A 27,716-nucleotide genomic window follows, 5' to 3' on the forward strand; every position below is an offset into this window, starting at 1 on the left:
ATTAGATTCCTCCAAAGAGAATGTCAGTATCTTTATCTGATGCTACCTGAAGAATTTATGTGTGTATGAGGAAAAGAAAGGGACATAAAAAATAAAATAAGAGACCGAATTTTGGGAGGAAGCGATATTTAATAAGTACAATCAACATAACACTGACTAGTTTCTTCCTGCTCTTCCTTATCCCAATGATAAACACAATAGACAGCCAAAGGGAACAATCAAAAGATAATCTCTAACACCAGGAGTGCATGGTTGCACCAGCCAGGGGGATCAAATATATTGGTTGACTGACTTTGCAAGGGAGGAAGACAGCTTCCTGGGTACAGAGTTTCCTTTTGGAAATGTTTTGGAGGTTGCAAATTTTGAATGTACTAAATAGCATTGAACTGTTCACACTAAAAATAGTTAAACTGGTTAATTATCAGATAACAAGGCTGGAGGGCATCTCCTTTACCAGTTTAGTCCGTTTTCCAGAAATCTGACCAAAGAAGAGAAACCAGAGGCCTCAAGGCCATAACTGTGATTGGATAAAGTACAGAGTGTCCTTCTGGAATGTTTCGGTGATTGTAAATTTTGAATGTATTAAATGTCTTTGGATTGTTCACATTAAAAAATAGTTAATTTGATTAATCATGTGAATTTCATCTCAATTTTAAGAAATAAAAGAATAAAAGGATACTTCCAACTCTAGTTTGACAACTAGAAATTCTAATTCTGCCCTTTTTCAAAAAGAAATAATTAATAATTTGTGTAATTTCAAAATTAAAGCTGTGTTAAATTTACTAGTATGCAAGTTTGAAAAAAAATATGTATTTTCTATACATTCTGAAACAAACTAGTTCTGTGTCCTATCTCTCTTTAGGACATTCTTATCTCTTTTTCAAAATGGTCAGTCACAATTATGCTTATGAGGGCTGTAATTTTTACTTAGCTCAAAGGTAGATGATTTAATTATATATCTATAATAAAAGGTACACAATAATTTGATTTTAATTATTAAAGTAGAAAAAATTTAAATAATACTTAAATGAAATATAAAACAGCTACACTAAATATAACCAGGTGGACACATTTTAAAATCTATTTCATACGGTTATTGATGGCAATATTTTGAAAATGTAGATTAAGTCATATACAGAAGTTTTGGTCAGTTATACTTGCTATAGGTGTAATACTAGTACAAAAATAAAAATCAGCACATTTCTCAAAATGGAATTCTTACTCTGCACACAAAGGATAAATGTATTAGGTTTTTCTACTTTACTCTGCAAATGTTTATCTAGATAAAAAAAAATAAAATACACACATTTGGTGGTGGTTATTTTCTTCCTTCTCAAACACCAACATAGATTCATCCTGAGTCTTTGCCTTTTGAAATACAGATACTTTCAAACTTCTATGGTACTCACAGCATTTAATAGAAATTCACGCCTGCAGCGAGATTACCTTAAGCAATCTAATCGCAGTCACCCAGCACGTCCTACTCTGCTCTTCTTCTGCACAGAGCATTTTCAGGTCTCGGGGCCCTCCCGCTTTGTTAGGCTAGAAGGCCACAGCACATTGTTTATCGTTAATGCATATCTTGAAGGTAACACCTGTTGAAATAAAAGTCACTAAAATTCTCCTATATATGAGAGAAAGCTGTCTCTTTTAAACGAAATTAAAAGAAACTCAAGCTTACCTAAAAAGCTGATGCTTGCTTTATTCATCTATCAAAATACTAAGCCTGTACCTTAAAGCAGAATCCATAGTAAGTCGGTGCTCCATGTTTTTTTTTGCGTGCCAGTGACACATAAATATCACTATTGCCAAATTCGCTGAAAAACTGCAAATGCCGTGGTTCCTTAAAAAAAATATATGTGAGGGTTGAAATGAAAATTTTTTTCACACTTCTTCTTTTGTATTTCCATTATATTACATAACACTAACACGTTGGGGAAAGTTATTCTTTATAACATCACAGAAACAAAAGTAAGGATAAACCAAGTCACTACCTCTTTAAATAACAAGGAGATAGAGATAATATTTAACTGGAGAACTGGCAGTTTGTTACTTAACCTCCAATATACAAGAAAAAACACTTGCCATTTTAAAATTATTCTCTTAGCCACCACTTAAAGCTACGCAAAGAAGAGAAGATAGCAAAGGAGGGCTTTTGAAAATGTTTTCCTTGTCCTGGTTTCAAACAATGGTAATTCAACAAAGGGAAGAAGGTTGGTTTGAGCTTCTGCAGCTGGTAGAAGGGGAAAAATTCCTGCCTCATTCAGTAATGATCACCCCTCACTTCTGTGTACTGCCTAATACAATACAGCAAGCAATGTGACAGGAAGCTTGACTATCTTCTTTACAAAAAGAAGGAAATCGGTACAAAGGAGTTCAGGGAAATTAGCTGGTAGTAAAATCTGTCTGATTTTTAAGGCAAAGTGGAATCATGAACAGCTATTTCTTCTCTGGGAAATCCATGAGATTTAGAGCTGATCATGGGAAATCACTGGGTCATATTATTTTGTGACACATTTAGTAACCGGGAGAAGTGCTTAATTCTGGGGTTGAATGTGTAATCAAAACTGACCACAATGCATTTGTTTCTTTAAAATCTTGCTACTAGTAATGCTGTCCCAGACCAGCATATCAGTGACACCTGGGAGTCTATTAGAAATGCAAAATCTTGGGGCCACCCCAGACCTACTGAATTAAAATGTGCATTTTAACAAGACCCCAGGTGATTCATATGCCCTGAACTTCGGAGAAGGAGTGCTTAAAAAAAAAAATAACTGAAAACAGAACATTCAGCTGCTTAAGCAACCTATTCAAATCCAAATCCAAAGGAATTTCTGCCATTTGCCAGAAGGCTCTTTAGTCCCTGGTGACTGAAGCAAGAGTTTCTGTGTTTGCCACCATTTCTTTCTATGTCACTGTTGTTAGTCATCTGATTTAATGAAAGGCTGTCCTTAAAGACTCCATAAGAGAATAAGTCAGGAAAGAAAATTGTTAATAGAGACCTAGGCTAGGCTCCTTGGGATAGAGAAGGGAGAAGAAAGGCAGTCTTATTGTCAAGGTCTTTCAAGCTTTATTACTTGATAGAAACTAATTTACTAGTACAAAAAAAAAAAAGATTTCTATGAAGATGGAATAAAGCTGTCCACTGATATTGTAGACGTCAATGTAGCTGAGTCATTTTGACGTGAGAAAACCACAGTTTAAAAAAACACAGAGAGGGAGTACGAGGCAAGATGACTTTCTTCTCTTGACTGATTTTTTGTTCCATTGCTGGAGACCTATCCGGGGCTATGACACTTCATGACAACAAGGCTGAATAGGCATGGGTAGCAAAATCTAAGCATGCACATGTGAAGATAACGGGGCAGCTGAAGAAGAGGATAGAGGATACTTAGACATTTCTCTGTAGATATAAGTCATAAGCACATCTCTAAGGCTTTAAGTAGTGGCTCTCTATCTTCCATACAGACTACATCTTTAAAAGTAAAATGAATCAAAATCCTATCCATAGAAAGAGGACAGGAAATGGCCTCCTTGCCAGGTAGAATATTTGACACTAGAAAATCTACATAATTTATGTCAAATTGAGGTTATCTAATAATTCAAATTTCTTTTTTTTTTTTAGAGGAAACTTATAGTTTCATGGATAGACCATAGCACATGAGTTCATTAGGCACAGGCCTGAGAGAAGAGTATTCTGTATTCACACACAGCAGCCAGACACTATGATGAGGAGAGCTAAAGTATGATCTGAAAATAAGAGTTCCAATGTCAGATTTACCTAGTCAAGAAGATCACTGCAAGGATAAAAGCATAGATCCAGAGGAAGGAATAAGAGCAGGTTTATTATAGAATGGGTAAGGAAGAGGGAAAAGAGAATATATAGTAGGCAGTAGATTTTAAGGGGCAACCTGAGGAAGCAGTTAAGAGAGGGAAATAATGAGACACTATTGTAATAGAGTGATCCCCAGGGAAAGCGGAGGTGCCAGGTTCCCTGCCCCACACAAAAAAAGGGTGGGACTGAGCAGGGAAGAGAAGAGACTGGAGAAGGTAGTGGAACGGGGTGGTCCCCAGGAAAGGGGGAGGTTCCAGGTTTCCTGCCCCACCCAAGGGAGGGTGGAGCTGAGCAGGGAGAGAAGAAGCTGCAGAGGAGACTGAGGAAGGAAGCAGGAAGGAGCCAGAAGGAGACCTGGAGGAGGCACACAGAGCCGAGAGACACGTGAAGAAACTGTGCTTGTCTTTTGGTCGTGGACGGGGTGACATAGACGTGGGTGAGACCCGTGGGGAGGTGACAATGGCAGCATTTATCTTGATTTTGATTTTGCTCTTCTCCTTCTGGGCTTGTCTGGTTGTTTCTGACCCTTTTCTGTGGGTCCCCACTGGAAGATGCTTTGGACTTGTGGCAGGCTTTGGGGCCTTGCTCTGGGCCAATCCCATTTGGATGGAGTTTTTTACCCACGAGGGAATGGGTAACTTTGGGTGCTTGATTTAGAAACTACATTCTTTGCCTTTCCTGTATTGTTTCCTAACTGTATTAAAGTTCCTTCCCATTTAAGTCTCATGTTTTGTGTCAATGCAGCGGATGGCAGAACCCTATATATAATAGGCAGGTTTGCGGGGTTTGGGGTGCCCCTCTCACTGCCCTGTAACAGTAGCAGGATGCAGAGCCAGAAGAAAACTGGAGGGGGCACATGGAACAGAGAGACAGGAGAAGAAACTGCGCTTGCTACTTATTCCTAGACTGGTTGAAACAGATGTGGGTGAGAGACCCATGGGGAGGTTAACAATGGCAGTGTTTATCTTGATTTTTATTTGTTCTCTTCCTTTCAGACATGTTGGGCCCCTTCTACCCTTTTTGTATGGGTCACCACCAGAAGTTGCTTTAGACTTGTGGCAGGTTTTCGGGACTCAGTGGCCCTGCTATGGGTCAACCCTGTCTGGCTGGACATTTACCCACAGGGGATGGGTAACTCTTGGTGCCTGATTTGGAAACTATATTCTTTGTCTTTTCTTTGTTGCACACTAATTGTAGTAAAGTTCCTTTCCATTGAAGGTCTTACTCACTAGAGTATGTTTTTTCTTAATACAGTGGATGGCAGAAGCTAGAGTGGGCAGGTTTGGGGGTTTTGGGGTGCCCCTCACCCTGCCCTGTAACACTATCACATCTTCTAGTGAAGAATCACTAGAAAGACAGTGAGATCAACATGACTACTAGATTTAGAAACCACTGTTGTTTGATGTTAAGTAAAAAAAAGATGATCCAGTACACATTTACTTAAAAAGACTGTTACACGTTTTGTTTTGGTTTTTTAATTGAAGTAATATTGATTTACATTGCTGTTTGTGTTTTGGAGATATAAGATGCCCCCTTTCTGGTGCTGTTAAACTAGGGGTCCCACCACGAAAGCACCCATAGTCCACCACCATAGCCCACAGTGTCACAAGTTATTTAATGCAATTAGAACACTGGGAAAAGGAAGTTCATTGAAATAGTTAAGAAAAAGTCTAAAACCTTAACTATGAAAAAGGGTAATTATTCATCCCATCATTGTCACAGACTAATTTGAAAAAAATTAAATGCATCTAAATGATAGACTATTATCAGTCAAACAATAAACACTTAATAAAAGATTCAGTAAGGAGATGGTTACTAAATTAGAGGAGCCCCATTCCAAGAAGTATTGCACCACATATACCTCAAAGAAACACATATTCACACACAAAATTAAAGGAAACAATATATTCGGAAAAAAAGGAAATTATTCACAACATTTGGGGAACATACAGAAGAGTCAAGTACTATTCCTTTCAGGTCATATCTTATATTATGACCCCTGCCTAAATAAGGGGTCTTCATTATTAACTGTGTTCTGGGCATTTACATTTGGATACTTCACCTTCAGCACAATATATCTAGAACTAAGTTAATCTTTCTTCTAAGACAATGACTTTCTAGCAAATATTCTATTCCTATTTGTTCCACTTATTTCTTTTTCTCTAAGTACATTTTCTTCTTCTTTTCCCATCTGTCAAGAAAAAACAAAAACAAAAAACCCTGGCCATTTACCATTTAATCTATCCCTTTATTCCTTTCTTCATTGTTCATCCTAGGTTAGACTCATCACCTCCACCCTGGGTTACTGAAATGATCATCTAAGCCTCCAGTCAATCTCTGTGTGTGTGAGAATCTTCTCTCTCTTCCTCTCCCCCGAACCCAGAGCTCTCTCTCTCTGTGCCTCCACTCTCTGTCTCCCTTGCTCCCACCCCAACTCTTCCTCTTTCTCCTTGATTTTTAACCTACCTATGGTCATACTAATCTTCTTATGACTTGATCATTTCATTCTTTTTCTCAAAATTTTTCACTGGCTTCCTGTAGTGAGTTGAATGATAGCTTCCAAAAAGATATGTATATGCCCTAACACCAAGAAACTGAATATTTCACTTTTTGTAAAAAAAAGGTCTTTGCAGATGTAATTAAGTTGGATCAAGAGATGAGATCATCTGAGATTATCCTGGTAGGCCCAAAATTCAGTGAGAATTGTCCCTACAAGAGATACACAGAGAAAGAGGAGAAAGTCATGTGAAGACAGAGGCAGAAATTTGTATTAGGCAGTCATAAGCAAAGGGACACCTGGTGCCGTGACTAGCCAAGACAGAAAATTCTACTGGAAAGTTAATGGATCAAATAATGAGAATGAGAAATAAATAACGGATGAACATTTCGAGCATCAAAGGAAAATATGAGTTTACAGACTGAAAGTGTATGTTAAGAATCAAGCATGATTTAGCTGAATATGTTTGAACACACCTACAAATATGAGAGGAAAATTACTGAACACCAATGTTTATAATAACATTGAAAAGCAGCCAGAAAAAAATGACAGCTTATCCATAAAGAAGCAACAATGTTGTTTCTGACAACAGACAAATGAAATAAAATTAAAATAACCTCATGAAAACTCTCAAAAGTAGTCTTACTTAAAAGATATCAATGAATTACATTAAAGTCAACACTTCCAAAATAGAGACCATATGTCACAGCTGACATCTTTTAGACTACATAGAAACACAGACTACATAATGCTGAGCACTGTGGGAATTAACATACGTGATACATAAGTGATTGTATACATGTACATGATATCTACATTATGTATGTCTAGGTAACTATATGCATAGTTAGATATATACAAGCACACAAATAATTACATCTACCCTTGATCACAATATGGTAACTTCCTTCAGGAATTTACAATCTAGTTAAGGAGATGAAACTAATACACACAACAGAATTAAAGAGCAGTAACAGACTCAGCTGGGTGTTACTAACTCCATCAACATCAACTGAAGTCCAGAGGTGGGCAAAATCAGTAGTGTTGACCACGGTAAAGAGAAAAGATGTGGCCTACATTGGGCCTCAAAATCTGCAGTCTAGGATAAGGAAAAGGGATGAATCAATGAGGGAAGAAATGAGCAAGGTATATGGTACTGAACTATGAGCATCCAGATTCCATCAAAGGATTTATGTTGAAATTAGTAGGAAATAAAGAATAATATTTAGTTTTTAAGCAGATTATGAAAATGTTTGGCATAAAAAAAAGATCAGCCATTGAAATCAAGTAATAAAGTAGAACCCATTTTAGCTTACAACTTACACATGATTCATAATATAGCACAGATATTTCAATTTACCTTTGATGTCCCTTTAGTAGAAAAATATAAACCAGATCTTCTTAGAAGGAAATAAATCTTTTTCCAGGACTTCTTTCCCTGTTCTTTTGCATGTAAGAAGCCATGTATTTCAGGATATGTGCTTGAACTCAGAAACATCTGTAAGAAAAATCCAAACTCTCAAACTTTTTGAATAAATGATATTGTATCCTTATACCAACCCTGTGAAGATTTCAAATATAAATGCAAAATCAAATTGTTGATCCCATTTATACACCATTACAGAAATGACAATTTATATAAAAACAAAAGAAATCAGTCTTTCAAAAACATGAGGTAAATTTCACATGAAACTATATTCATAAAGTATACATTCTAAATGATCAAAACTTCGCAAAACACCAACATTATATGCTACTTTAATGTCCACTTGAAAAACTGGATTTTAGTTATGGAGTTATGTCTTTATAGTTTTCAGCCTTTCCTATGATTTTCCATGAGATTACTTATCAACTTCAATGTCATTCTGGTATAAAAAAGACTAGAGGGCCTCCCCTGGTGGCGCAGCGGTTGAGCGCTGGGCTGCGAAGCTGCCCGCAGCCTCTGCAGCACCTGTTCGATCCCCGGCCACGGGAGAGGGTCCCACATGGTGCGCAGACCTCTCCTGCCGCCAGCTGCTCCCCTCAGCAGTGCATTTCATCAGTCTGCCTGTTCTGTTCCCTGCTCTGGCTCTGGTGAATTCTCTCACCTTACTACGCTTCTGACTGTACCCAGTGCTTGTATAAATAAATAATTAAAAAAAAATCTTAAAAAAAAAAAAAAGACTAGAAGCCTGACTCCAATTATTTAATTACTAAGCTTGTTCAGCAAAGTTCACCTCTTTGATAAGGGTGAAGCAAACGATCTCTATTCTATCCGCCATAATTCTATGACTGGTTTTGTTTTCCAAAGAGAATGGCAACAATATCTTTCACTCCACATAGGCTACTGCAATGTGATCTTGCCAGTGAACCAAGAAGAGGTGTCTATTTCTCGGGTCCCTTGACTATAACCAAGACTTATGACTGCTTTGACTAAAAGAATATGGCAGGAGTAATAGTTGGCTACAGCCAGCTGACATCCTTAACTGGTTGGATGGTTTCCACTACTTAACTCTTGGAAACCTGACTTGTGAAATGTGACTACACTGAGACCACTGTGCAGTAAAAAGCCCCATGCAACTGGAAAAGTCCTGGAGGGTGATCAATATATGAAGAAAGAGAGTCCATGGAGCACAGGCACACATAGTGAAAAGTAGGGGATCCTCAAGTTCCCACACCTCTAGTCCTTGCGCCTCAAGAGATAATCCACACAGCTAACCCCATCCCAAATTCCTGACCCACCAACTTGGCAAAATGTGAGTGGGTACTTAGTCCATTAATGTTTAGAATAGTTTGTTACACAATAATAATTAACTGAGGCAGGGAACATTGTTAGTGAGGAAAAGAAGAAAGAAAAGGAATAGCTCTGAGTGGCTGTGCTGAGCATCCTTAATAAGACAGTGGAAACACATTAGTGTTCATTAAAAGCAGAAGCCACATGAATAAACAAATGCAAAATGGAAACACTGAAAGTAAGAAAAATTATTAGCTTAAACAATGTAACATTTTAAAAGGCTACTGAGGGAAACACTGATAGTAGGTATTTTTGTTTTTTTCCAAGTAAATTACTTAAAAAAAATTTTTAACTTAATGAGCCACAGTTATTAATTAATTGACATGCAAAACAGGGAAGTCGTTTTTTTAGTTTGAGTGCTTTCCAAGTTATTAAACCAAACCAATTAAATTTTAAAAAGCAAGTCAGAGAGGTCACACTAATAGAAGAAGAAACGTTTTAAAAAGTGGAAACATTGCCTCAGTGGAGAGAAAGGGTCAGGGGCACATGCAGGACTACCTGATTCCAAAGCTATGCCTTTTCTCCTGTTTATAATTTAACATTAAAGCAATATAATTCTATTAGGAGAATTTGGGAAAGGAGTAGAAGAAAACTCCCAACACACCGCCCTGTCATCAGACATGAGAAGGGTCCCAGACACTGCCGCTGCAATCCACCTGACATTCTGGCAGGGTGTCTGCAAGCCCAGGAGCATAGGCATGGCCTTTAGAAAAATCTCTTAAAAATAATCAGAATTTTAAAATATTCTAAAGCACAAAAATGAAATCTAACCTATATAAAAGTCTAGGAAAAAAAACCACAAAAACAAATCTTTGAAGGGTTTACCTACCCAATATATTTAATGTCATATCTATACTGGAAATATTCAAAGTTTTCCTTACTAAAGATCAAAGACTTTTGAATGGGTTTGGGGATGCCTGGTGCTTCAGACAGACAGGAACTAATAAAAAGACATTGTTCAATATCAACTGGTTAACTGCATAGCTTCTGATGTGAAATCTACAGATCAAAAATTAAATAACTGAAACTATTTTAATGAAAATATCTCAGAAAATGATTGCCTAAAGCCACTAACAATTTGAGAGAAATGAACCAAACCATTGCAAAACTAGAATTTTTATTTAAATAGTGAACTAATGTCCATTCTGCTAAGAATATTTCACAATTCTATTCAAGTATTTCCATCAGAATTACTACAAATATTGTATAAAATAGATAGTTGATATCTTTTTCTTCTTTCACTTAATGACTAATTATTTTCCACACAGAGGATTGAAGCCATTTATTATAAAGGCTAATATCAAATATGTTAGTAAAATGTCTACAATTTATTAGGAATTTCAGTTTATGAAGACTAACATAATATTTCAACACATCGCAGAGCAAAACTCTACAAGTTTCCTTTCATGATACACATTTTTTTCCAAATACTTAAAATCCTTTGACTATTGGCCAAAATGAGAAAGAAAAAAAATCATTAAAGGGCTTTATCTACATAGGGAATTCCTATCTGGGGTTTTTCTCTTCTGTTTTCAATTTTACCTCCAGCAAAAATTAGTCATTGCAAGTCATAACATTTCAATATCTGACAATGTATAAATATGAACCTTAAAGTTTCCATTTATGATATTACTACTTACATACTTTAATGAAAATGTATTTTACCTGCAAAATCTGTGTGGGGGATATTTCACCATTGGTTTCAGTTGCAAAGGACACCATATGCTCTGGGAAAAAATACTGACGAAAAGACACAGGTTACATCACCCCAAAACCCGTGCTAGAAAAGATTCCATCATGATCAATACAGTAATTTAAAGCAAAAGTTCTTTAAATAAATCAGAATTTAAAATTTACTTCAAGTGAATGCAGTTCCTGGACTTTTCCCTCAGGTTTCTTAATGAGAAGGTAAGGTATATAAGCCCCAAAGATTAGAAAATACTCTCAAATGAACATATGCAGAGAGAGCCACCTACTATGAATTATAAAACAATGCCTTCAAGTCTACAGCCTGCTTAATTCCATAGCTCTTCATTAAGTCCTGCAACCATTCCAGCAGGTGCTAAAGGACTATCCAGTCAATCTTTATAAAGTCAAGGCTCAGAGAAGTAAAAAGACTAGCACTAGCCACAATCACTGCCCACAGTATTGAGGAGCCAGGACTTATACTAGAGCTAGGGAGCTAAAAGTCCTGTCTTTGCACCTACTGCTTTCCAAAGTTACTAAAATTAACCCAGGGTGATTGTTTAAAATAGGGAGTGAATGATTCAGTAGGACTGGGTAGGTCCTGTATTGTTAATAAGTACTCCCCTAGATAATTTGTATGGTAAGACAAACTTTAGAAAATATATTCTACTGTTTTCCAATTGGACAGGGTTGTTCAATAGTAATTCTACTAACATTTGGTCTAAGATGTGGGAGGCTGTCCCATGCATTGTAGGATGTTTAGTAGCATTCATGGTCTCTACACACAATCATCCCTCCTGACCCTCAGTTATGATAACCAAAAATATCTCCAGACATTGTCAAATTGCCTCCATCCCCAGTTGACAACTACTACTCCAGGTCTACAAAATAAATGTACAGCCTTGTTTAAATAAACAAACACCATGTCTTTAAATATGACTTGTAACTTCTTGCTTTTAATAAAGATTCACAACAAGAAAACAATTTCCCTTCAAATTCTATAAAATTTTATTAGGACTCTTTTTTTTTGTTGTTAAAGATCATCCCATTATGTATCTCCTAATAGGTTCAAGTAAAAAGCAAATATAAGAGGTCTTTCAGGGTTTGAAAATATTCTACTATGGCGTGTATCATATATTTTTCATAAAGCTTCATTTCAATCCAATTATCCAAAACTTAGTGTAAAAATATGCTACAGCTGCAGAGACAAAACAATTTAAAATAATGAGCCCAGAGGCTATTCTGACTTCTCCAGATCCCTTGTCTTCATTAGAATGTGACATACATTTACTTTCTTTTTAAAGAGGACTATAATGAAAGTAGTATTTACTAGATAATGCACTGATCTTTATCTCATTTCTACTTAGCTCAGTAATTATTGCTTTGAAAACAAAATAATTTGAAACAGCAAGATTCATGTCAATCTTAAATTTCTGGCAAAGTTATATCACTTCCAACAGTTATCAGTCTATTTTTACTTTAAAAATTTTCTCTTTAAATTTCCTTAATTCTGTGAAAAGTGTTGACCTATAAAATTTTGGAAACTGCTTGAGAATATATATTGATATTCATTGCCCAAATCAAATGTACAGCAGAATTTTTTTCTGAGAAGGAAAGCAATTGTTCCCCAAAGCTAGGATTCTCAGTACTTTTAAATTAAGTAACTTATCCAAATCCATCTTAGTCAATTCAAACTTTTTGCCATTATGGTTAAAAAAATTCACCTGTACATATGAACTTCTGTGTATGGTGCTAACTAATCATTGTCAGAGAAGGAATGTGATTATAATTATAATTTTAAAGAACTACAATCTTACCAAATAGAGAATTGTATTTTATTGATATTGATTTTTTAAAATTTTAATTGTATTTTTATTGTGTTAATATTGGTTATAATACTGTATATGATTTGTGAATAGTGACTTGACATAAATAAAATAAATTTAATTCATTCATTTTTTCCACACTATTAATAGTAATTTCACTTACCATTGGGTTTTTAAAGAATTCATATTTGGCATAATTTTTTCTAAAGTATAGCTTATTTTCTTCTTCCATTCCCCAGTTAGATAGCACTTCAATCACCAGCTCATGGTCTTCTATTGTTCTTTCTGTAAAGAATGTTTTATTGATTATGTTGACAGATATATGAATAGATGGATGGATGAACCCAGACAGATTATATATATAGCAAATTCCAATTCAATTCTGAAAAAGCCAAAATGATAAAATTTTCATCAATTTGAATTAGTATTGTTGATTTTTACATCAATGCAGACTGCAACCTGAAAAGAAAAATGATATAAAATATCACAATGTGCTTTTTGCTAATTCCAAACTCCTTTTATTGCTATGTAAATTATAAATTTGATAATAAATTTTCATTACAGATATGGGAGCTATTCTATTCCTCCAGCTCATAATGACTCCAAAACACAAATATTTGCCTCAAGGTCAAACAATTCACCCCATGAAATTTTGACAGTTTGAATATGAATTTAAGACACATAATCTGAATAGCTGAGAACAATTAAAGCAAAAGCTTTAAAAGTAAAAATTTAATATAAGCACATATAATTTTTGAAGAAGCCTATTTTCATATGGTACTTTGTACTTTCAGAACTAAAATTCAGGCAAATAGATTTTGTATTAACAATGAAAATAAGTGGATAGGGTAGAAAAACTCTTAATAGGAAAGGCACTAAATGAAATAAGCAATGATAACTTGCTTGAAAAAACAGAAAACAACACGCACAATTTTTTAAAAGATTTATTTGTTTTTATACAAGACCTGGGGTACAGGCCATAGGTGTGGAAGGGTGAAAGGATTCATCAGAGACAGAATGGGGAGCAGAACGGGCAGACAGACCGAAATATACTGCTGAGGGGAGCAGCGGGTGAGACAGAAGAGGTCTGCTGTGCCATGTGGGTATCTCCCTGGCTGGCTGGGAATGGAACCCACACTGCAGAGGCTGCAGACAGCTCCACAGCACCGCACTCAACCCACTGCAACACTGGGGAGGGCCAGCATGCACAATTTTTATTGTAATAAGAAGCTATGTTGTTCATAATAAGCCTAATCAGGACAGCCCCAAGATGGAAACTATCCAAAGTCATATGAACATGAGAATGAATAAACTATGTAAAATCAGTGGAATATATGCTACAACTGCATTGATGAATTTTACAAATGTAATATTAAATGAAATAAGTCAAAAGCAGAGTACAGACATGATTCTATTCATGTGAGGAACAAAACAAATAAAATAAACATATGGCATCACAATCAGGATAATGGGAATAGTGGGTGAGTGAACAGGAGTGTCAAGGGAACCATTGGGATGTGGAAAATATATTGTTCCTTGTCTTAGGTGTTGGATACTCAGGTACATGCAATGGTTGAGAATTCTTCTATATAGGTTTGGTCACTTTTCTTAATGAATGTCACACTACAAAAAAAAAAAAAGTTTCAAGAAAAACAAATGTGAGATTACTAGCACAAGCAAGAAAGAGAACAGCCAAATAAGGAATACAAAATTCTTTGTTTTCTTTAGGTGCTTCTTGGACCCTTTTGAAAACTATCTGTGTTTCAGAAATTCAACTCTCAGTAGTGATCTGTGACCTAAAACACCCGAACCCTTGAAAGTAATGTTATATTTAAGGAGAAGTTTATTCATCTGAAAGGAAGTTCTTCTAAGAGTGCTCAATGAATATGGATGAGTTTGAGCTAAGTGTGTATCAACACTCAGGGTTCTGTTCCTAACTGTGATTGCTCTTTTTCTGTCTCACTGACTACTAATGTTCATAGCTCCTTCTCCCTCCTAAGACGCAGTCCTTGGCTCAACAATTTTCTCTTTTTCTCTGAACTAATTATCTCTCCTCTCTTCAGTTATCAGGTCTGTCAAGTTCCTTGATGTGAAACCTCTGGACACCTTTGCTTTCATTCTTACTCCAATCCTAACTGTTAAGACTCTCCACCATCTCCAACAGTTTGTCTAAAGTCAAAGTCAGTGTGATGCTCCTCAAAATATTGAACATTTTCAGCAATTGTGTTTCTGAATCTGCAACCCAAAAAAGGTGAAAGCAGGGGCTGGAACAGCTATGTGTAGACCAATGCATATAGCACCATCATTCAGAAAAGCCAAAAGGTGGAAACATTCTAATGTCCATCAACAAATGGTTGGATATACAAAATGTAGCATATACAATGGAATATTTTGCCTTAAATAGGAATGAAATTCCAACACATGTTATAACATGGATAAAACTTAAAGGAATTATTCTCCATAAAATCAGACAAATAAAACAGAAGAGATACTGTATGATTTCATCGTTAAATTGTTAAAATTCCAATACAAAGTCACTTATACCAGGCCCCAGGAAGACTTATGAGCATCCTAACTGCAGTTTTAGCCTCTCCCAAAAGTGGAATTTTAAACCAATCAATCTGGAATTTCCTGGTTAGCACTGGTGAGGTAATCTGCATAAGACTTGCCTCTCCCCCTCTTACCCTTGCCTGAAACAATCTTTCCTTTCTTTTGTTAAGAACTTTGTGCCTCCCTCTTGTATTTTTCATATTTTTTTTTAAATTGAGGTAACATGGTTTACAACATTGTACCTTTTTTCTGACTATTAAAAAAAAACCTTCCATTTTGTACAACCCTTGGGAGTGTCACACTAGCTAGATGGCATGTTGCCTGATTCATGAATCCTTGAATAAGGCAAATTAGATCTTTAAATTTATTCAGATGTTTTGTTTTTAACACTTTATGAGACAGGACATAGAATGGTGGTTGAGGGGAAGAGGGAAGGAATGAGGAGCTCTTACTTAATAGGTAGAGAGTTTTGCTATGGTAAGATAAAATGTTCTAAGATGGATGATGGTTATTGTTACACAACAATGTGAATGAACCTAACACAACAATGTGAATGAACCTAACACCAATGAACTATACATTTAAAAATGGATAAGAGCCTCCCAGGTGGCACCAGGATTAAAGCACATGCTATCAAGCTCTCGCCAGCCACTGCAACATGACTCCACTCTCCAGCCAAGGAGTTACCCAAATGGTGCGGCAGACCTCTATTGTCTCACCCGCTGCTCCACTCAGTGGTGAATTTCAGTAGATCCACCTGTTCTGCTCCCCACTCTGTCTCTGGTGAATCCTCTCACCCCCCACACCTCTTGTCTACACCCCAGTTCTTGTATGTATAAAGAAATCTTTTTAAAAAAGAATAGCATATTATGTACCTCTTACCAAAAAAAAAATTAACCTTGAAAACAGTCAATTTTTTTTTCTCTCTCAAACTGGGCTTTTTCTAAATTCCCCTATCTCCAGTACATCTTTCTCTATATCCACTCCAATAAATTTCACTCTTGTCATCCTCAGATATCAGAAATTTTTCCTCTGAATGACTCTTACACAAGCAACATCACCCCCCACTCACCCATTCCCATTGTTAATACTACAATTTAGATCTTCACCTTTTCAGAACTAATCTTCAAACCTCTACTATTATCATTCTCCCAACCCAAATCTAGACACTAATATCACAATAAACTTTATAAAACATTTGTATCAATATAATCCCTGCTCAATAAAACTTGCCTACTTCCTCCTTGCTATGAGCTAAGTCCATTCAACAAATACTTATCAAGGCCTATCACATGTCAGACATTCATCTTGGTGCCAGGGATTCTGTAGTGGCCAAGACAGTCAAAAATCACTATCTAGTGAAGTAGAAGGTTTTTTAATAGTCAGAAAGAGGGATATTGTTATAAACCATGATACCTTTATATATATTATGTAAGAAGGGGCAAGGTTATTAGCAAAAAAAAAGAAAGATTGTTCATTCCAATGGGAGGATACAGACAATATATAAAATGTAAATCTTTAAAGCTGGCAATAAACACTGGAAGAAAACAGCGCAGGGCAGGGACAGAAAGGATGCATAAGGGACAATAATTCATTTCCAATACATTGCCAAGGAAGGCCTCCTTGAGAAAGTAATGTTTGAACAAACACCCCGAGGAGAAGAGGGCATGAGCCAAGCAGACACCTAGAGGAAGCCCTTGAGGCAAGAGCAAAGCTGGCATGTTTGAAGCATAGCAAGGAGATTAATGTGGCTGAAGCTGAGTGAGCAAATGGGAGAATACCAGGAGATGTCAGAGAAACTGCAGTGATGGGGGTAGGGAATGATAAAGCCCTGCAGTTCACAGTAAGGATTTGGCATTTCCTCTGAGTTATATGAAAGTCATCCTGAACAGAGAAATAACATGAACTGACATGGATTTTCATTGGATCACATCGACTGCTGAGTGAAAAACTGGTCTTAAAAGGCTTACTGGTGAAAGCAGAAAGGCAATTTAGTAGACTGTTGTAATTAACAAGGGGAGAGATGATGTGGCCTGGATGAGAGTGACAGCACTGGACTTGGAAGAAGCAGGCAGACTGTGGATAAATTCTGAAGATACAGTCAACAGGATTTGCTGATAAATCGGATGTGGAGTGAAAGAGAGAGGGCAGTTAAAGGAGATACCAATGTTTGTGGCCTAAGCACTTGGAGGGGCTGAGCTGCCATTAATAAATGTAAAAAATGTGATTTGCAGAGTGATCCAATGGCTACTGAGATATCAAGTGGGAAGTTGCATCCTTAACAACCTTTCTATCCTCACTTTTATGTACTTCCCACAGATACCCAGCAGGTTATTTTCAAGCTTACGAAACAGGTTCACATTATTAAACACAGTAAATGCAAAGTACTGTATCTATATTCATTGTAACTGCAGTGAAAAAAATAAACTGCAAGGTATTAAATATTTTAACCACTTGTATTTCTTTTTTTTTTTAAGATTTTATTTATTTTTGCATATAATAACTGGGGCGTAGGCTGGATGTGTGGGGGCAGGTGTGAGAGGATTCACCAGAGATAGAGTGGGGAACAGAAAAGGCATAGCTACTGAAATACACTGCTAAGGGGAGCAGTGGGAGAAACAGGAGAGGTCTGCTGCACCATGTGTGGGTTAGCTACCTGGCCAGGGATCCAACTCAAGCCACTATGGAGGGTCGTCATGGTGGTAGTTCTGAGATTAACCCTTAGGCCACCAGGGAGGCCCTCCCTTGTATTTCTTTATAACCATTACCTCTCTCTACCACTAAGGAAATAGCATATGTTCTGCCCTCAAGATACACTATATAGGGAGGGAAAATATGACAGCGATATATTTTCTTTGCTTTGAGCTTCAAAATAGACTTTACCAATCTTTGACAAATATAACTGCTTGGGGAGAATCATGTCTAGCCAATCTTCAATTGCCTCATATAGGGATCTACCCTCAGTCCTCTGGGAAAGGGGCTGGATTAGTGGGGGAAAGCATGGAGTAGGGACTGATGGGGAGTTAGAGAGTAAGTGGGTGGTGTAGGTCCCAGTTGTCCCACATCCAGCCCCTCTCCCAATCCTTTCAGGGTGAGGGGTTGATGGTAAAACTTCACATAACTTTAACGGTAATGTGTGGTTCAAACCAGAGTGTAGCCTGAGGACACCATTAGCCTCAAGGAGAAGCCCTCCAATCTGGAGGGTAGAGAAGCAACAACTGAGGCAGATGAGTCCACAGCATCCCAGAATGCGGAAAAGCTCTGCAGCAGCACCAAGTCCCTCAGAAGAAGCATGGGAAGGTTAAAAGAAGGTCATGCAATTAAGGGGCTTTATGGTACAGGCAATATGCTTAAAAGAAGCAAGAATTTCCCAAACATGGAAGAAGTGGACAAGAGTTAGACAAATGTCCTTCCTAGGACTTAACTTCTCCACCAGAGTGTTGAAGGAGTAAAGGTAATTCTGAACCCTGAATTGGGAATATCTTAAACCCGCATGTAACTCACTCACACAACTTGAATGGACTACTTCCCCCAACAAGACTAAGAAAAATTCATCAAGCAAATAAATAATAGAAGATTAAACTGTCTGCTCTTAAGTCAGGAAACTCAGAAATTCAAGAAATAAAGGATGCTCTAGCTCTGCATGTCTCAATCTAAGACCTTTTCCATTACTGTACTTAATTCTTATAATATCTGCAATAGGCTGAACAACAGCTCTAAAGACATCAGGTCCTCATCTCTGGAACCTGTAAATGTTACCTCACAGGCAGAGTCTTTGCAGGTGGATACTGAGATGAGATTATTCTGCATTATACAGGTGATCCTTAAATCCAATCACAAATATCCCTACAAGAGAGATGGCAGATATGACACAGATAGAAGGGGGGCAATGTGACCACAAGCCAACCAGTGATGGCAGCCACCAGAAACTGGGAAAGGCAATGAATGGACTCCAATATAATGCCGTGAAAGAAGCATAGCTCTGCCAACACATGATTAAGAAATGACCCCAGGGCCTCCCTGGTGGTGCCGGTGGTTGTGCACCACACTGTGAAGCTGTCCACAGCCTCTGTAGCGCAGGTTTGATCCCGGCCAGTCAGCGAGAATCCCTCATGGCGAAACAGACCTCTCCTGTATTGCCTGCTGTTCCCCTCAGCAGTGTATTTCATCAGTCTGCCTGTTCTGTTCCCCACTCTGTCTCTGGTAAATCCTCTCACCCTCCCGCACATCTGGCCTGTACCCCGGTTCTTGAATAAATAAATAAATCTTTAAAAAAAAAAGAAATGACCCCAGGTATCTTTTTTTTTTTTTAAACATTTTACCTCAGGTAACTTTTACATAAATTCATAATGATTCTTTTAAAGACCAATTTTTAAGATGAACTCAAACCATCTAAAATACAATAACAAAATGCATTACTAAAACTCCACAAATTCAAGTCTGTTTTAAGAAAACTTTGTGAAGTATTTTTTAGATATTGCAAAGTGAATCACAACAATCAAATATCTATATGTAAGCAGAAAATGAGAGACAAACTCTCTTAGATCACTTTAATGCAGCAACCAAAAAGGAGAAAGAGGAAAGAAAGCTTCAAAAAGAATAAAAAAACTTCTTTTAAAACAAAAGCTTATATTGCTATAAATTTTAATTTTGTTACCTGTACATTAGTGAAGTCTTAAGTTTTATTTTGCTTCTGACACATTAGTAAAATCTTATGGCAATAGGACGAAATATTACCAAATAATAGTAACTACCTAAAATTCCGTTTTCTATTTAATTTTCAGAAACTTTTTCTTTAAGAAAAAAGAAGAGAAGATGAGAAGAAGTTTCTTCTGAAACTGTTGATTTAACTTCAAAGTCTTTTAAAAAACCTCAATCCTCTCGGAATGGAAAGTGTTCACCTGTGACCTTCTGCCTGGATTTCTTCACTGAATCTACTGAAAGTACAGTGTGGGGCTCAAATAGAAACCTGAGTCCCTACTCTTCTCATCACTTGATAAGAGAAGAAACAAAAGTGGCTTTTACCTCTAATTCGCCCAGAAAACAATTCTTTGTATACCTTTGTTACAGGAAACTCCAGGAGACAAATGGTCCTTGTACTTCTCCGTGCTAGGTAGAAACTACATACATTTTGTCAGTCTTATTTTCAGATAAAAATGAACAGCCTCTGACCAAGCAAAACACAAACTGGAGAAGCAAAGAATAAAACAGGGCTCAATTTCTAAAAGGTTCCTTAACCCCCCAAAAAACTACTTAATGCCAGCAAGATCCTCTAGGAAATTGCCACCACCAGAATCAGCTCCCCAAGTGCAATAAAGGAAAATCTTGACAGCTAAGCTTGATGGGTTTATAAAAGTCTTTGTGGATCCTGCTTTAACAAATTGAAATAGTCCTCACGTTAACTGAGATTCAATGATCACAACTTGGGTTCATAGAAAGTCTTAGTTTCCCACAAAGTGTTTATATGTATATTATCTCAAGCCAATGGGTAAATACCTGAAGAACTTAAAAATAGCCTCCAAGATTCTGTTACCCAGTGCATCCTATTAGGATTAAGCATGAATTTCCATTTGCAAATGACATGTGACTTCTTTTCCAAGTCTCTTCCTTCTAGATACTTTTGTAGTCCATCCATTGACTAGTTTGATCTGTTTAATATGAATTCCTTACAGTTCAGGATAATATAGTTCAAAAACCATTATTTGTTCTAAATCTGACTTACAAAGATGTATGTGTACACAGAGTCCCAGCTCTCAAGGACTGAATACTATGATCATCATTAAGACAACTGCAGAAAATGTAACAGCAATGCAGGAGATGAGTGAGTACTTGGGCAACTTGGATTTTAGAAAGAAGGCTTTAAAAATCTTTTTACAAGTTTTTAAAATTATGTTTATTCCTTTATATCTATTTAAAAAAATATTGGGCCCCCCCTTGGTGGCGCAGCCATTGAGTGCTGGGTTGTGAAACTGCCTGCAGCCTCTGCAGTGCTGGTTCAATCCCCAGCCACCAGCGAGGGTCCCATGTGGCGCGACAGACCTCTCCTGTCTCGCCCGCTGCTCCCCTCAGCAGTGTATTTCGTCAGTCTGTCTTTTCTATTGCCGGCTCTGGCTCTGGTGAATTATTTTACCCTCCCACACTTCTGACTATACCCAGTGCTTGTATAAATAAGTAAAATAAATAAATAAATAAAAATAAAAAAAATTACTTTCATTACAGAAAATTTGAAGCTGACAATCAAAATCCATCTTTATGCCTATCACTCAGGAATAAATACTTTAAGTATATTTCAGTAATTCTCTTCTTGCCTTTTTCTCTGGTTCTATGAGTGTGCCTTTATTTTTCACAAAATTTAGGAACCATCATATCTACAAACACACATACATATATATTTATATCTATCTATCTATGTATACATACCCACACATTTTATTGTAACAGGGTGGTCCGCAGGAAAGAGGGAGGTTCCAGGTTCCCTGCCCCACCCAAATGGAGGGTGGGGCTGAGCAGGGAGAGAAGAAGCTGCAGAGGAGACTGAGGAAGAAAACAAGATGGAGCCAGAAGGAGACCTGGAGGAGGCACATGGAGCCTAGAGATACGTGAAGAAACTGCGCTTGTTTTTTGGTGATGAACGGGGTGACACAGATGCGGGTGAGACCCGTGGGGAGGTGACAACGGCAGCTTTTATCTTGATTTTGATTTTGCTCTTTTCCTTCCGGGCTTGTCTGGTTGTTTCTGACCCTTTTCTGTGGGTCCCCACTGGAAGATGCTTTGGACTTGTGGCAGGCTTTGGGGCCTTGCTCTGGGCCAGTCCCATTTGGATGGAGTTTTACCCATGAGGGGACAGGTAACTTTGGGTTCTTGATTTAGAAACTAGATTCTTTGCCTTTCCTGTATTGTTTCCTAATTGTATTAAAGTTCCTTCCCATTAAAGTCTCATATGTTTTGTGCTGATGTTTGCGGCGGATGGCAGAACCTATTTAAGAGCAGGCAGGTTTGCGGGGTCTGGGGTGCCCCTCTCTGCCCTATAACACTATCATCATTACAATCTTGCATTTGCCCACACAGTTTTCAAAGGAAGAATTACAAAAACATGATCAAAATCTGCATAACCTTAGATGCTATAGATATACTACAATTTATAACTTTCCTCCTTTTTTCTAAATACCATTGGGTTTTGCTTTTCCAGTTGATAATATAAATAATCTCCCTTGAACAGCCTTATCTATTTCTTGGTCCAATGTGCTTGTTTTCCACATCTACCTCTAGTGTATAGTTGTGGGAGCTTCACCTCCCACTCAATTGTTCCTGTGCTTCCTGGTATTTCCAAGATTTGTAGTTTCCTAAGGGATGTATGACAACGGGTGGTGCCATATCCTGATGATCTCAAGGAATAACATCTGAGCGGCAGAAGTCTGCACCCAGCGGCTGCACATATGGAAGAGGCAGATGCATCTTACTCCCCACTCTCAGATACAAAGGGTGACTCTACCAGGAGGCTAAGCGTGGGATGCCTCCAAATGCTTTTCTTACTCTCCTCTCTCCAGACTGTGGTGCTAGGTTAGCTGTCAGTCCATTCAGGCAGCTGTTTCCATTTTACCTTGTTTTCACAAATATTTATAGACAACACTCAACTAGTTATACTATAATTCCATTTTAAACTAAAATTCCAAGTAAGCCTAGGAAGGTGTAGAGCAGTCAGTCAGGTAAAGGTGGCTGAGAAAGAACTTCCTGAGAATCTTAATGGCATGAGCAAGGAAAGCAAGGAGTACAAACTGTAGAGTCTGCAGGCAAGCACAGGCAGTTGTCTAAGTTTTTTTTTAAAGATTTGTTTTTATTTATACAAGAGCTGGGGTACAGGCCAGAGTCATAGGAAGGTGAGAGACAGAGCGGGCAGCAGAACAGGCAGACGGACTGAAAGCACTGCTGAGGGGAGCAGCGGGCGAGACAGGAGAGGCAAGAGAGGTCTGCTGCCAGCCAGGAATCGAACCGGCGCTGCGGAGGCTGTGGACAGCTTCACAGCGCTGTGCTCAACCAGCTGCTCCACCGGGGAGGCACAGGCAGTTTTCTAGTGGCTGAATTAGGCAAAAATAAGAGGCAATAGTCAGGCCACAAGTGTGACAAGCCCAGCAAAGAACCTTGTCTTCTAACACAAAGCGAATCAGGTCTGAATGATATGACCAGAGGCAAGAGGACCATTTGCAAGCCTAACATAATATTTGAGAAGAGATGATGAGTCCTGAACTCAGGCTACAAGAATGCTGAGAAGGAAAAATCAGGTGGAGCCGATGGCAGATTTTATTATGAGTACTCCCCACCCTGTGCTGATTTCATGTTTTCATCTCCAGCTTTGCAGTGATGTCAGGACACTATGTCTCTTCAAAGCTCACGTCAGGGCTACATGAGTCTCAGTATAGAAGGAAGCACAGTACACATGTCCTAAAGGCTTTACAATTATTTTCGTATTTGATGAGGGTGGTCACAATTCTGATGACTATGAGGTTACAAACAGCACAGAAAAGATAACTGCATATCAGCTCCAGACAACAGGAAAACACTAGTGCAGACTTCATAAAAAAGAAAATATGTGAAGGAGCAGCTTCAAAGCAGGGGGCTGTAAAGAGTTCTCATCGCCGCCGTGCATTACTTTTGTCTTAAAGAGATCACATGGGTTTAGTAGCACACACAAAAAAATAGTTTCATTAAAAGCCTCCAGTCATTCATTTTGCTTATTAAAGCCACTCCACAATGATATTCACAATGGAAATCTCAGCTGTCCCTATCAATGACACTAAAACACAATTAATTCCTCTTCCAGAGCAGTCTACAGGTATGTGCTTGAGGTATTGTGTTAATTGCTATTGCTTCATACCACAGCTTCAATTAGGAATCAAAATGGGAGCAAGACAAACAAGGATCCCATTAAGTTCCAGAGGCCTTAAAACTGAAGTCCACCAAGCACCTCCCCCCACCTCCAATAAGTATAAAAGCAGAAGACTCCATCTGGGGAACTATAGTGACATCCAGTGGCTATGAAGTAAAACATGCCAGTTATAAAACTTGGTTTTTTATGAGAGGAGAATTATTGCTGATATACTTTAAATTCAATACTTATAAAAGTGAGCCTACAACTAGAATCTCATCATAAAGTGATGCAAAAACAAATTAGAAAGTCATAACAAAATCAGGATGTTTAGCTGCTTTAATGATTTATTCTGCATATTAAAATTCTGAGCAGCATATATTTATAACAATGGGCAAAGGATATGAAATACTGATACTGTTTCAAATAACTCACTGCCGTTCAGGCTATGTACAAATCCAAAATGATCCTTTTACTCAGCCAAAACAAATAGCTGGTTCTGCTGTAAAGTGAACTGAGTTGGATCAGTTTGAGCCTAGTAATTTCAATACTATCTTGAGTAAGACTTATCTGAAAATATTTTTGTGGGTTCAAGATTTAAATCTATACTTACAACATGCATGAGAGATAGAGATAGAAAGTGAAATAGACAAATTAACCACAGAATCCCAGGAATATTTGCCTGGCTGACTGCAATGAGGAGACACCAGATAGCTTCAATGAAAAAATGCATAGATTTTAGAATCTGACAGGACCCAGATTTGACAATTTCTAAGTCTGGGCAAGGATCACTGAGTCTTTGTATCCCTTTATTAAACAGAAATTTAAAAAATGTATGTTAGGGTTATTATGAGGCTAAGTAATGAGAGCACCTATCAAGATTCACGTAAAAACTCTCAGTATTTCCATACAGAAGCATATTTCCATACAGTATTTCCATACAGAAGTATTTCCATACAGTATTTCCATACATTAATAGTAGCTATCATACATATTCACATAAAAAATACTAGTAAGACTGAAGCTTCCATTGACACAGAAAATGTCACTGAAAATAATCTTTAGATTTCATAAAATCTACCACATTTTGAATGTCAAGTGCTCTTCCTTCTGACTCAAGTCATTTGTGATGTGCATTAATGGATCAGAAACAACAGAAGTAGCACATTTATTAGCAACATAGAATGACTGATATTTCCCAATATTATCTTGGTTATTAAAGTAAACTAAAAGAACAGAAAACCCGCAACTCTTTCTATCCCATAATTCAAAATGCTCTTGCCAACAGGCTTCTCACAAACACTAAATCTCATACACATGCAGATCATAAGAGGAAGATGGCATAACAAGCAGAAATGAGAGATGGGCAAAGATCAACCCAGGAAGCCACAGGTAGGCTGATGGAAAAGCAAAGGTACTTAGCCATTAAAAGGTTAAAACCTCAAATATAGCTTTCTCAGTAATACACTTTGAAAACTAAGTCAGATTATATCGCTTTCTAAATTTGATACCTGCATTTGCTTTTCCTTTCAGTGTAAAAGTCAATCCCCCTCCATGAATTACAGAGACCCAGCTCAAACCAGCTCTGCAATAGCTCTGTGAAGCCCTCTCCCTCCCATTCTCCCCACCTTATCTAATATACTCAAACACGCTGGCCTCTTGGCTGCTTCCTGAACATAAGCACACTGCACATCCAGATTGTTCCACTTGCTGTTCCCTCTGTCTAGGATAATCTTCCATTTAACTGCAAGGCCTGTTCCTGTCTGCTTCATGGCTCTACTCAAATATCATGCCATCAGGGAGGCCTTTCCTGATCCTTCAATTTACAGGACATCTCCCACCTACCCCAGCACCCCAGCACCTAAAAAATCACAAATGTTCATCAGGTATCTCTTGTCTTTCCCACTTCACTAGAATGTAAACTTGAAAGCAATGTTCTTTTGTCTATTCTATTCATACTGCACCCACAGGTCTCCACACTACACAGGCTTGGTACAAAAGAGTCAAAAAATACCTGCTAAACTGTTTGAGAAAGGCAGCAGGGAAAAGCAAGGAAAGTGCTAGTTTTTTGTGGAGTCTTATAAAGTAGAAAAAAAAAGCATTTAGGAATCATTTAAAAGTGCATGTTCACAGAAAACGTAGCTTACAAAAGTGAATACATAGTGTAATTAGAGTTTATAATAATAAAGAGAAACTAACAAAAGCTACCTGAGTTTTGTGTAATTACGGATATTATTTACTTCTTAACATCCTATTTCTTAGTTATTTACAATCATCTGAATAATTTTTGTATCATAAGCATTTTTAAAAATCAGGCCTCCCTGGAGGCCAAGGTTATCACCACTAAGGCCTGAGTTTGGTTCCTGGCCAGGGAGCTAGCCCACATATGGCGCCATAGTCCTCTCCTGTCTTTCCTGCTGCTCCCTTTACCAGTGTGTTTCAGTAAATCCGCCTGTTCTGCTCCCTGCTCTGTCTCAGATGAATCCTCTCCCCACTCCCAGCCCCCACTCCTAGCACCTCTGGCCTACATCCCAGTGCTATGCAAAAATAAAATAAAATTAAAAATAAAATAAAATAGAATTCTAGTCACTGAAAACTTACTATTTTGGTCAAAGAGAGGTCAAGAATATCTTCTGAACAATACACAGACCTCACTCTCTGGTCACCAAAGTTTTGGAACAAAGTATATTTGGTTTTCCATATCAATAGCACTCTCAGAAGATTTAGACTTTAAGGAGTGGTTCATTCTATTGACAAAGAACGCCTGCAGCTGTGTATTATATTTAAGGACCAAAACAACCCACTCTATTTCTTTCCATCTATTTCAATATGCAAATGATGAAAATGTTACTTGATATAATCATTAGAGTGAATAGTTATTGCAAGAGTATTTACAGCTATAGATACATAGAAATAAAACTCAAAACATATCAATCTATATTTGATGCTGAAGAAGGTCACAGTACCTCAATACAGGTTATTCTTCTAATATATTGTTAAAGCAATGGAAGTTAATAAGTCTATTACATGTATTTAGGTGGAATAATGTCTGCAATCTCTTTACTGTTTTATCTTACTAAAGATAAAATCTGAGTAAAAAAGGAAACACAAGAAAGCTCTGGAACTAAATTTCTTTCTCATAAACTTTGGTCTAATGCATGGCTGATGAAGTCATCAGACAATATTCTCACACCTTTGATTTTATTTCAGCAGTTTCCAGAAAATTCAGTAATTGAGAAATAATACTTCTATTTGATTCCTAAAAGTTTAAATTTAGTATGTAGCTCAAATTAATTCTTAATGTTCCATTTTAAGCCTCTACATTAAAAGACTTGGACATTTTATTCCTTAATATAGTTCACAATGGTCTCAGAAAACTGCTGCTTGATTTATAGAGTAGATTTTTATTACCAAATTTCAAGTTATTTGTTAGAAATAAACTGTAGTAACTATAACCAAAAAATGCTTTTAAAATTTCCTCAAAAGTTTAAAAGTATAAAAGACTGTAATTATGCAGAATGCTAATTAAGATTTATAGTCCTACAAGCATAAAATGAAATCATTTCAGAAATGGCAGACTATCTGTTGAAAGTGGTTTTCGTGGTAGATATATATTCAGCTGACCTACTGTAGCTCAGCAACTATCAACTAAGGTTAGAAGGGTGCACTGGGCTGGGGATCAGAAT

The 27,716-nt window shown here is 37.4% G+C and overlaps 1 protein-coding gene across 2 annotated transcripts in view; it reads right to left on the reverse strand.

The window, feature by feature from the left end:
- Nucleotides 1-27,716, reverse strand: part of GRB14 (growth factor receptor bound protein 14) — a gene marked incomplete at both ends in the record, with an annotated part of 105,804 nt that overhangs the window by 10,953 nt on the left and 67,135 nt on the right. For both annotated transcript variants that reach the window (XM_084236304.1, XM_084236305.1), the window contains 5 exons: nt 1,447-1,542; nt 1,733-1,843; nt 7,693-7,830; nt 10,771-10,845; nt 12,781-12,902. In XM_084236304.1, the coding sequence (XP_084092430.1) occupies nt 1,447-1,542; nt 1,733-1,843; nt 7,693-7,830; nt 10,771-10,845; nt 12,781-12,902 (542 nt within the window). The remainder of the gene's footprint in view (nt 1-1,446; nt 1,543-1,732; nt 1,844-7,692; nt 7,831-10,770; nt 10,846-12,780; nt 12,903-27,716) is intronic.

This window comes from Talpa europaea (assembly GCF_964194135.1).
Source record: "Talpa europaea genome assembly, chromosome: 1".
In the NCBI taxonomy this organism is placed as follows: domain Eukaryota; kingdom Metazoa; phylum Chordata; class Mammalia; order Eulipotyphla; family Talpidae; genus Talpa; species Talpa europaea.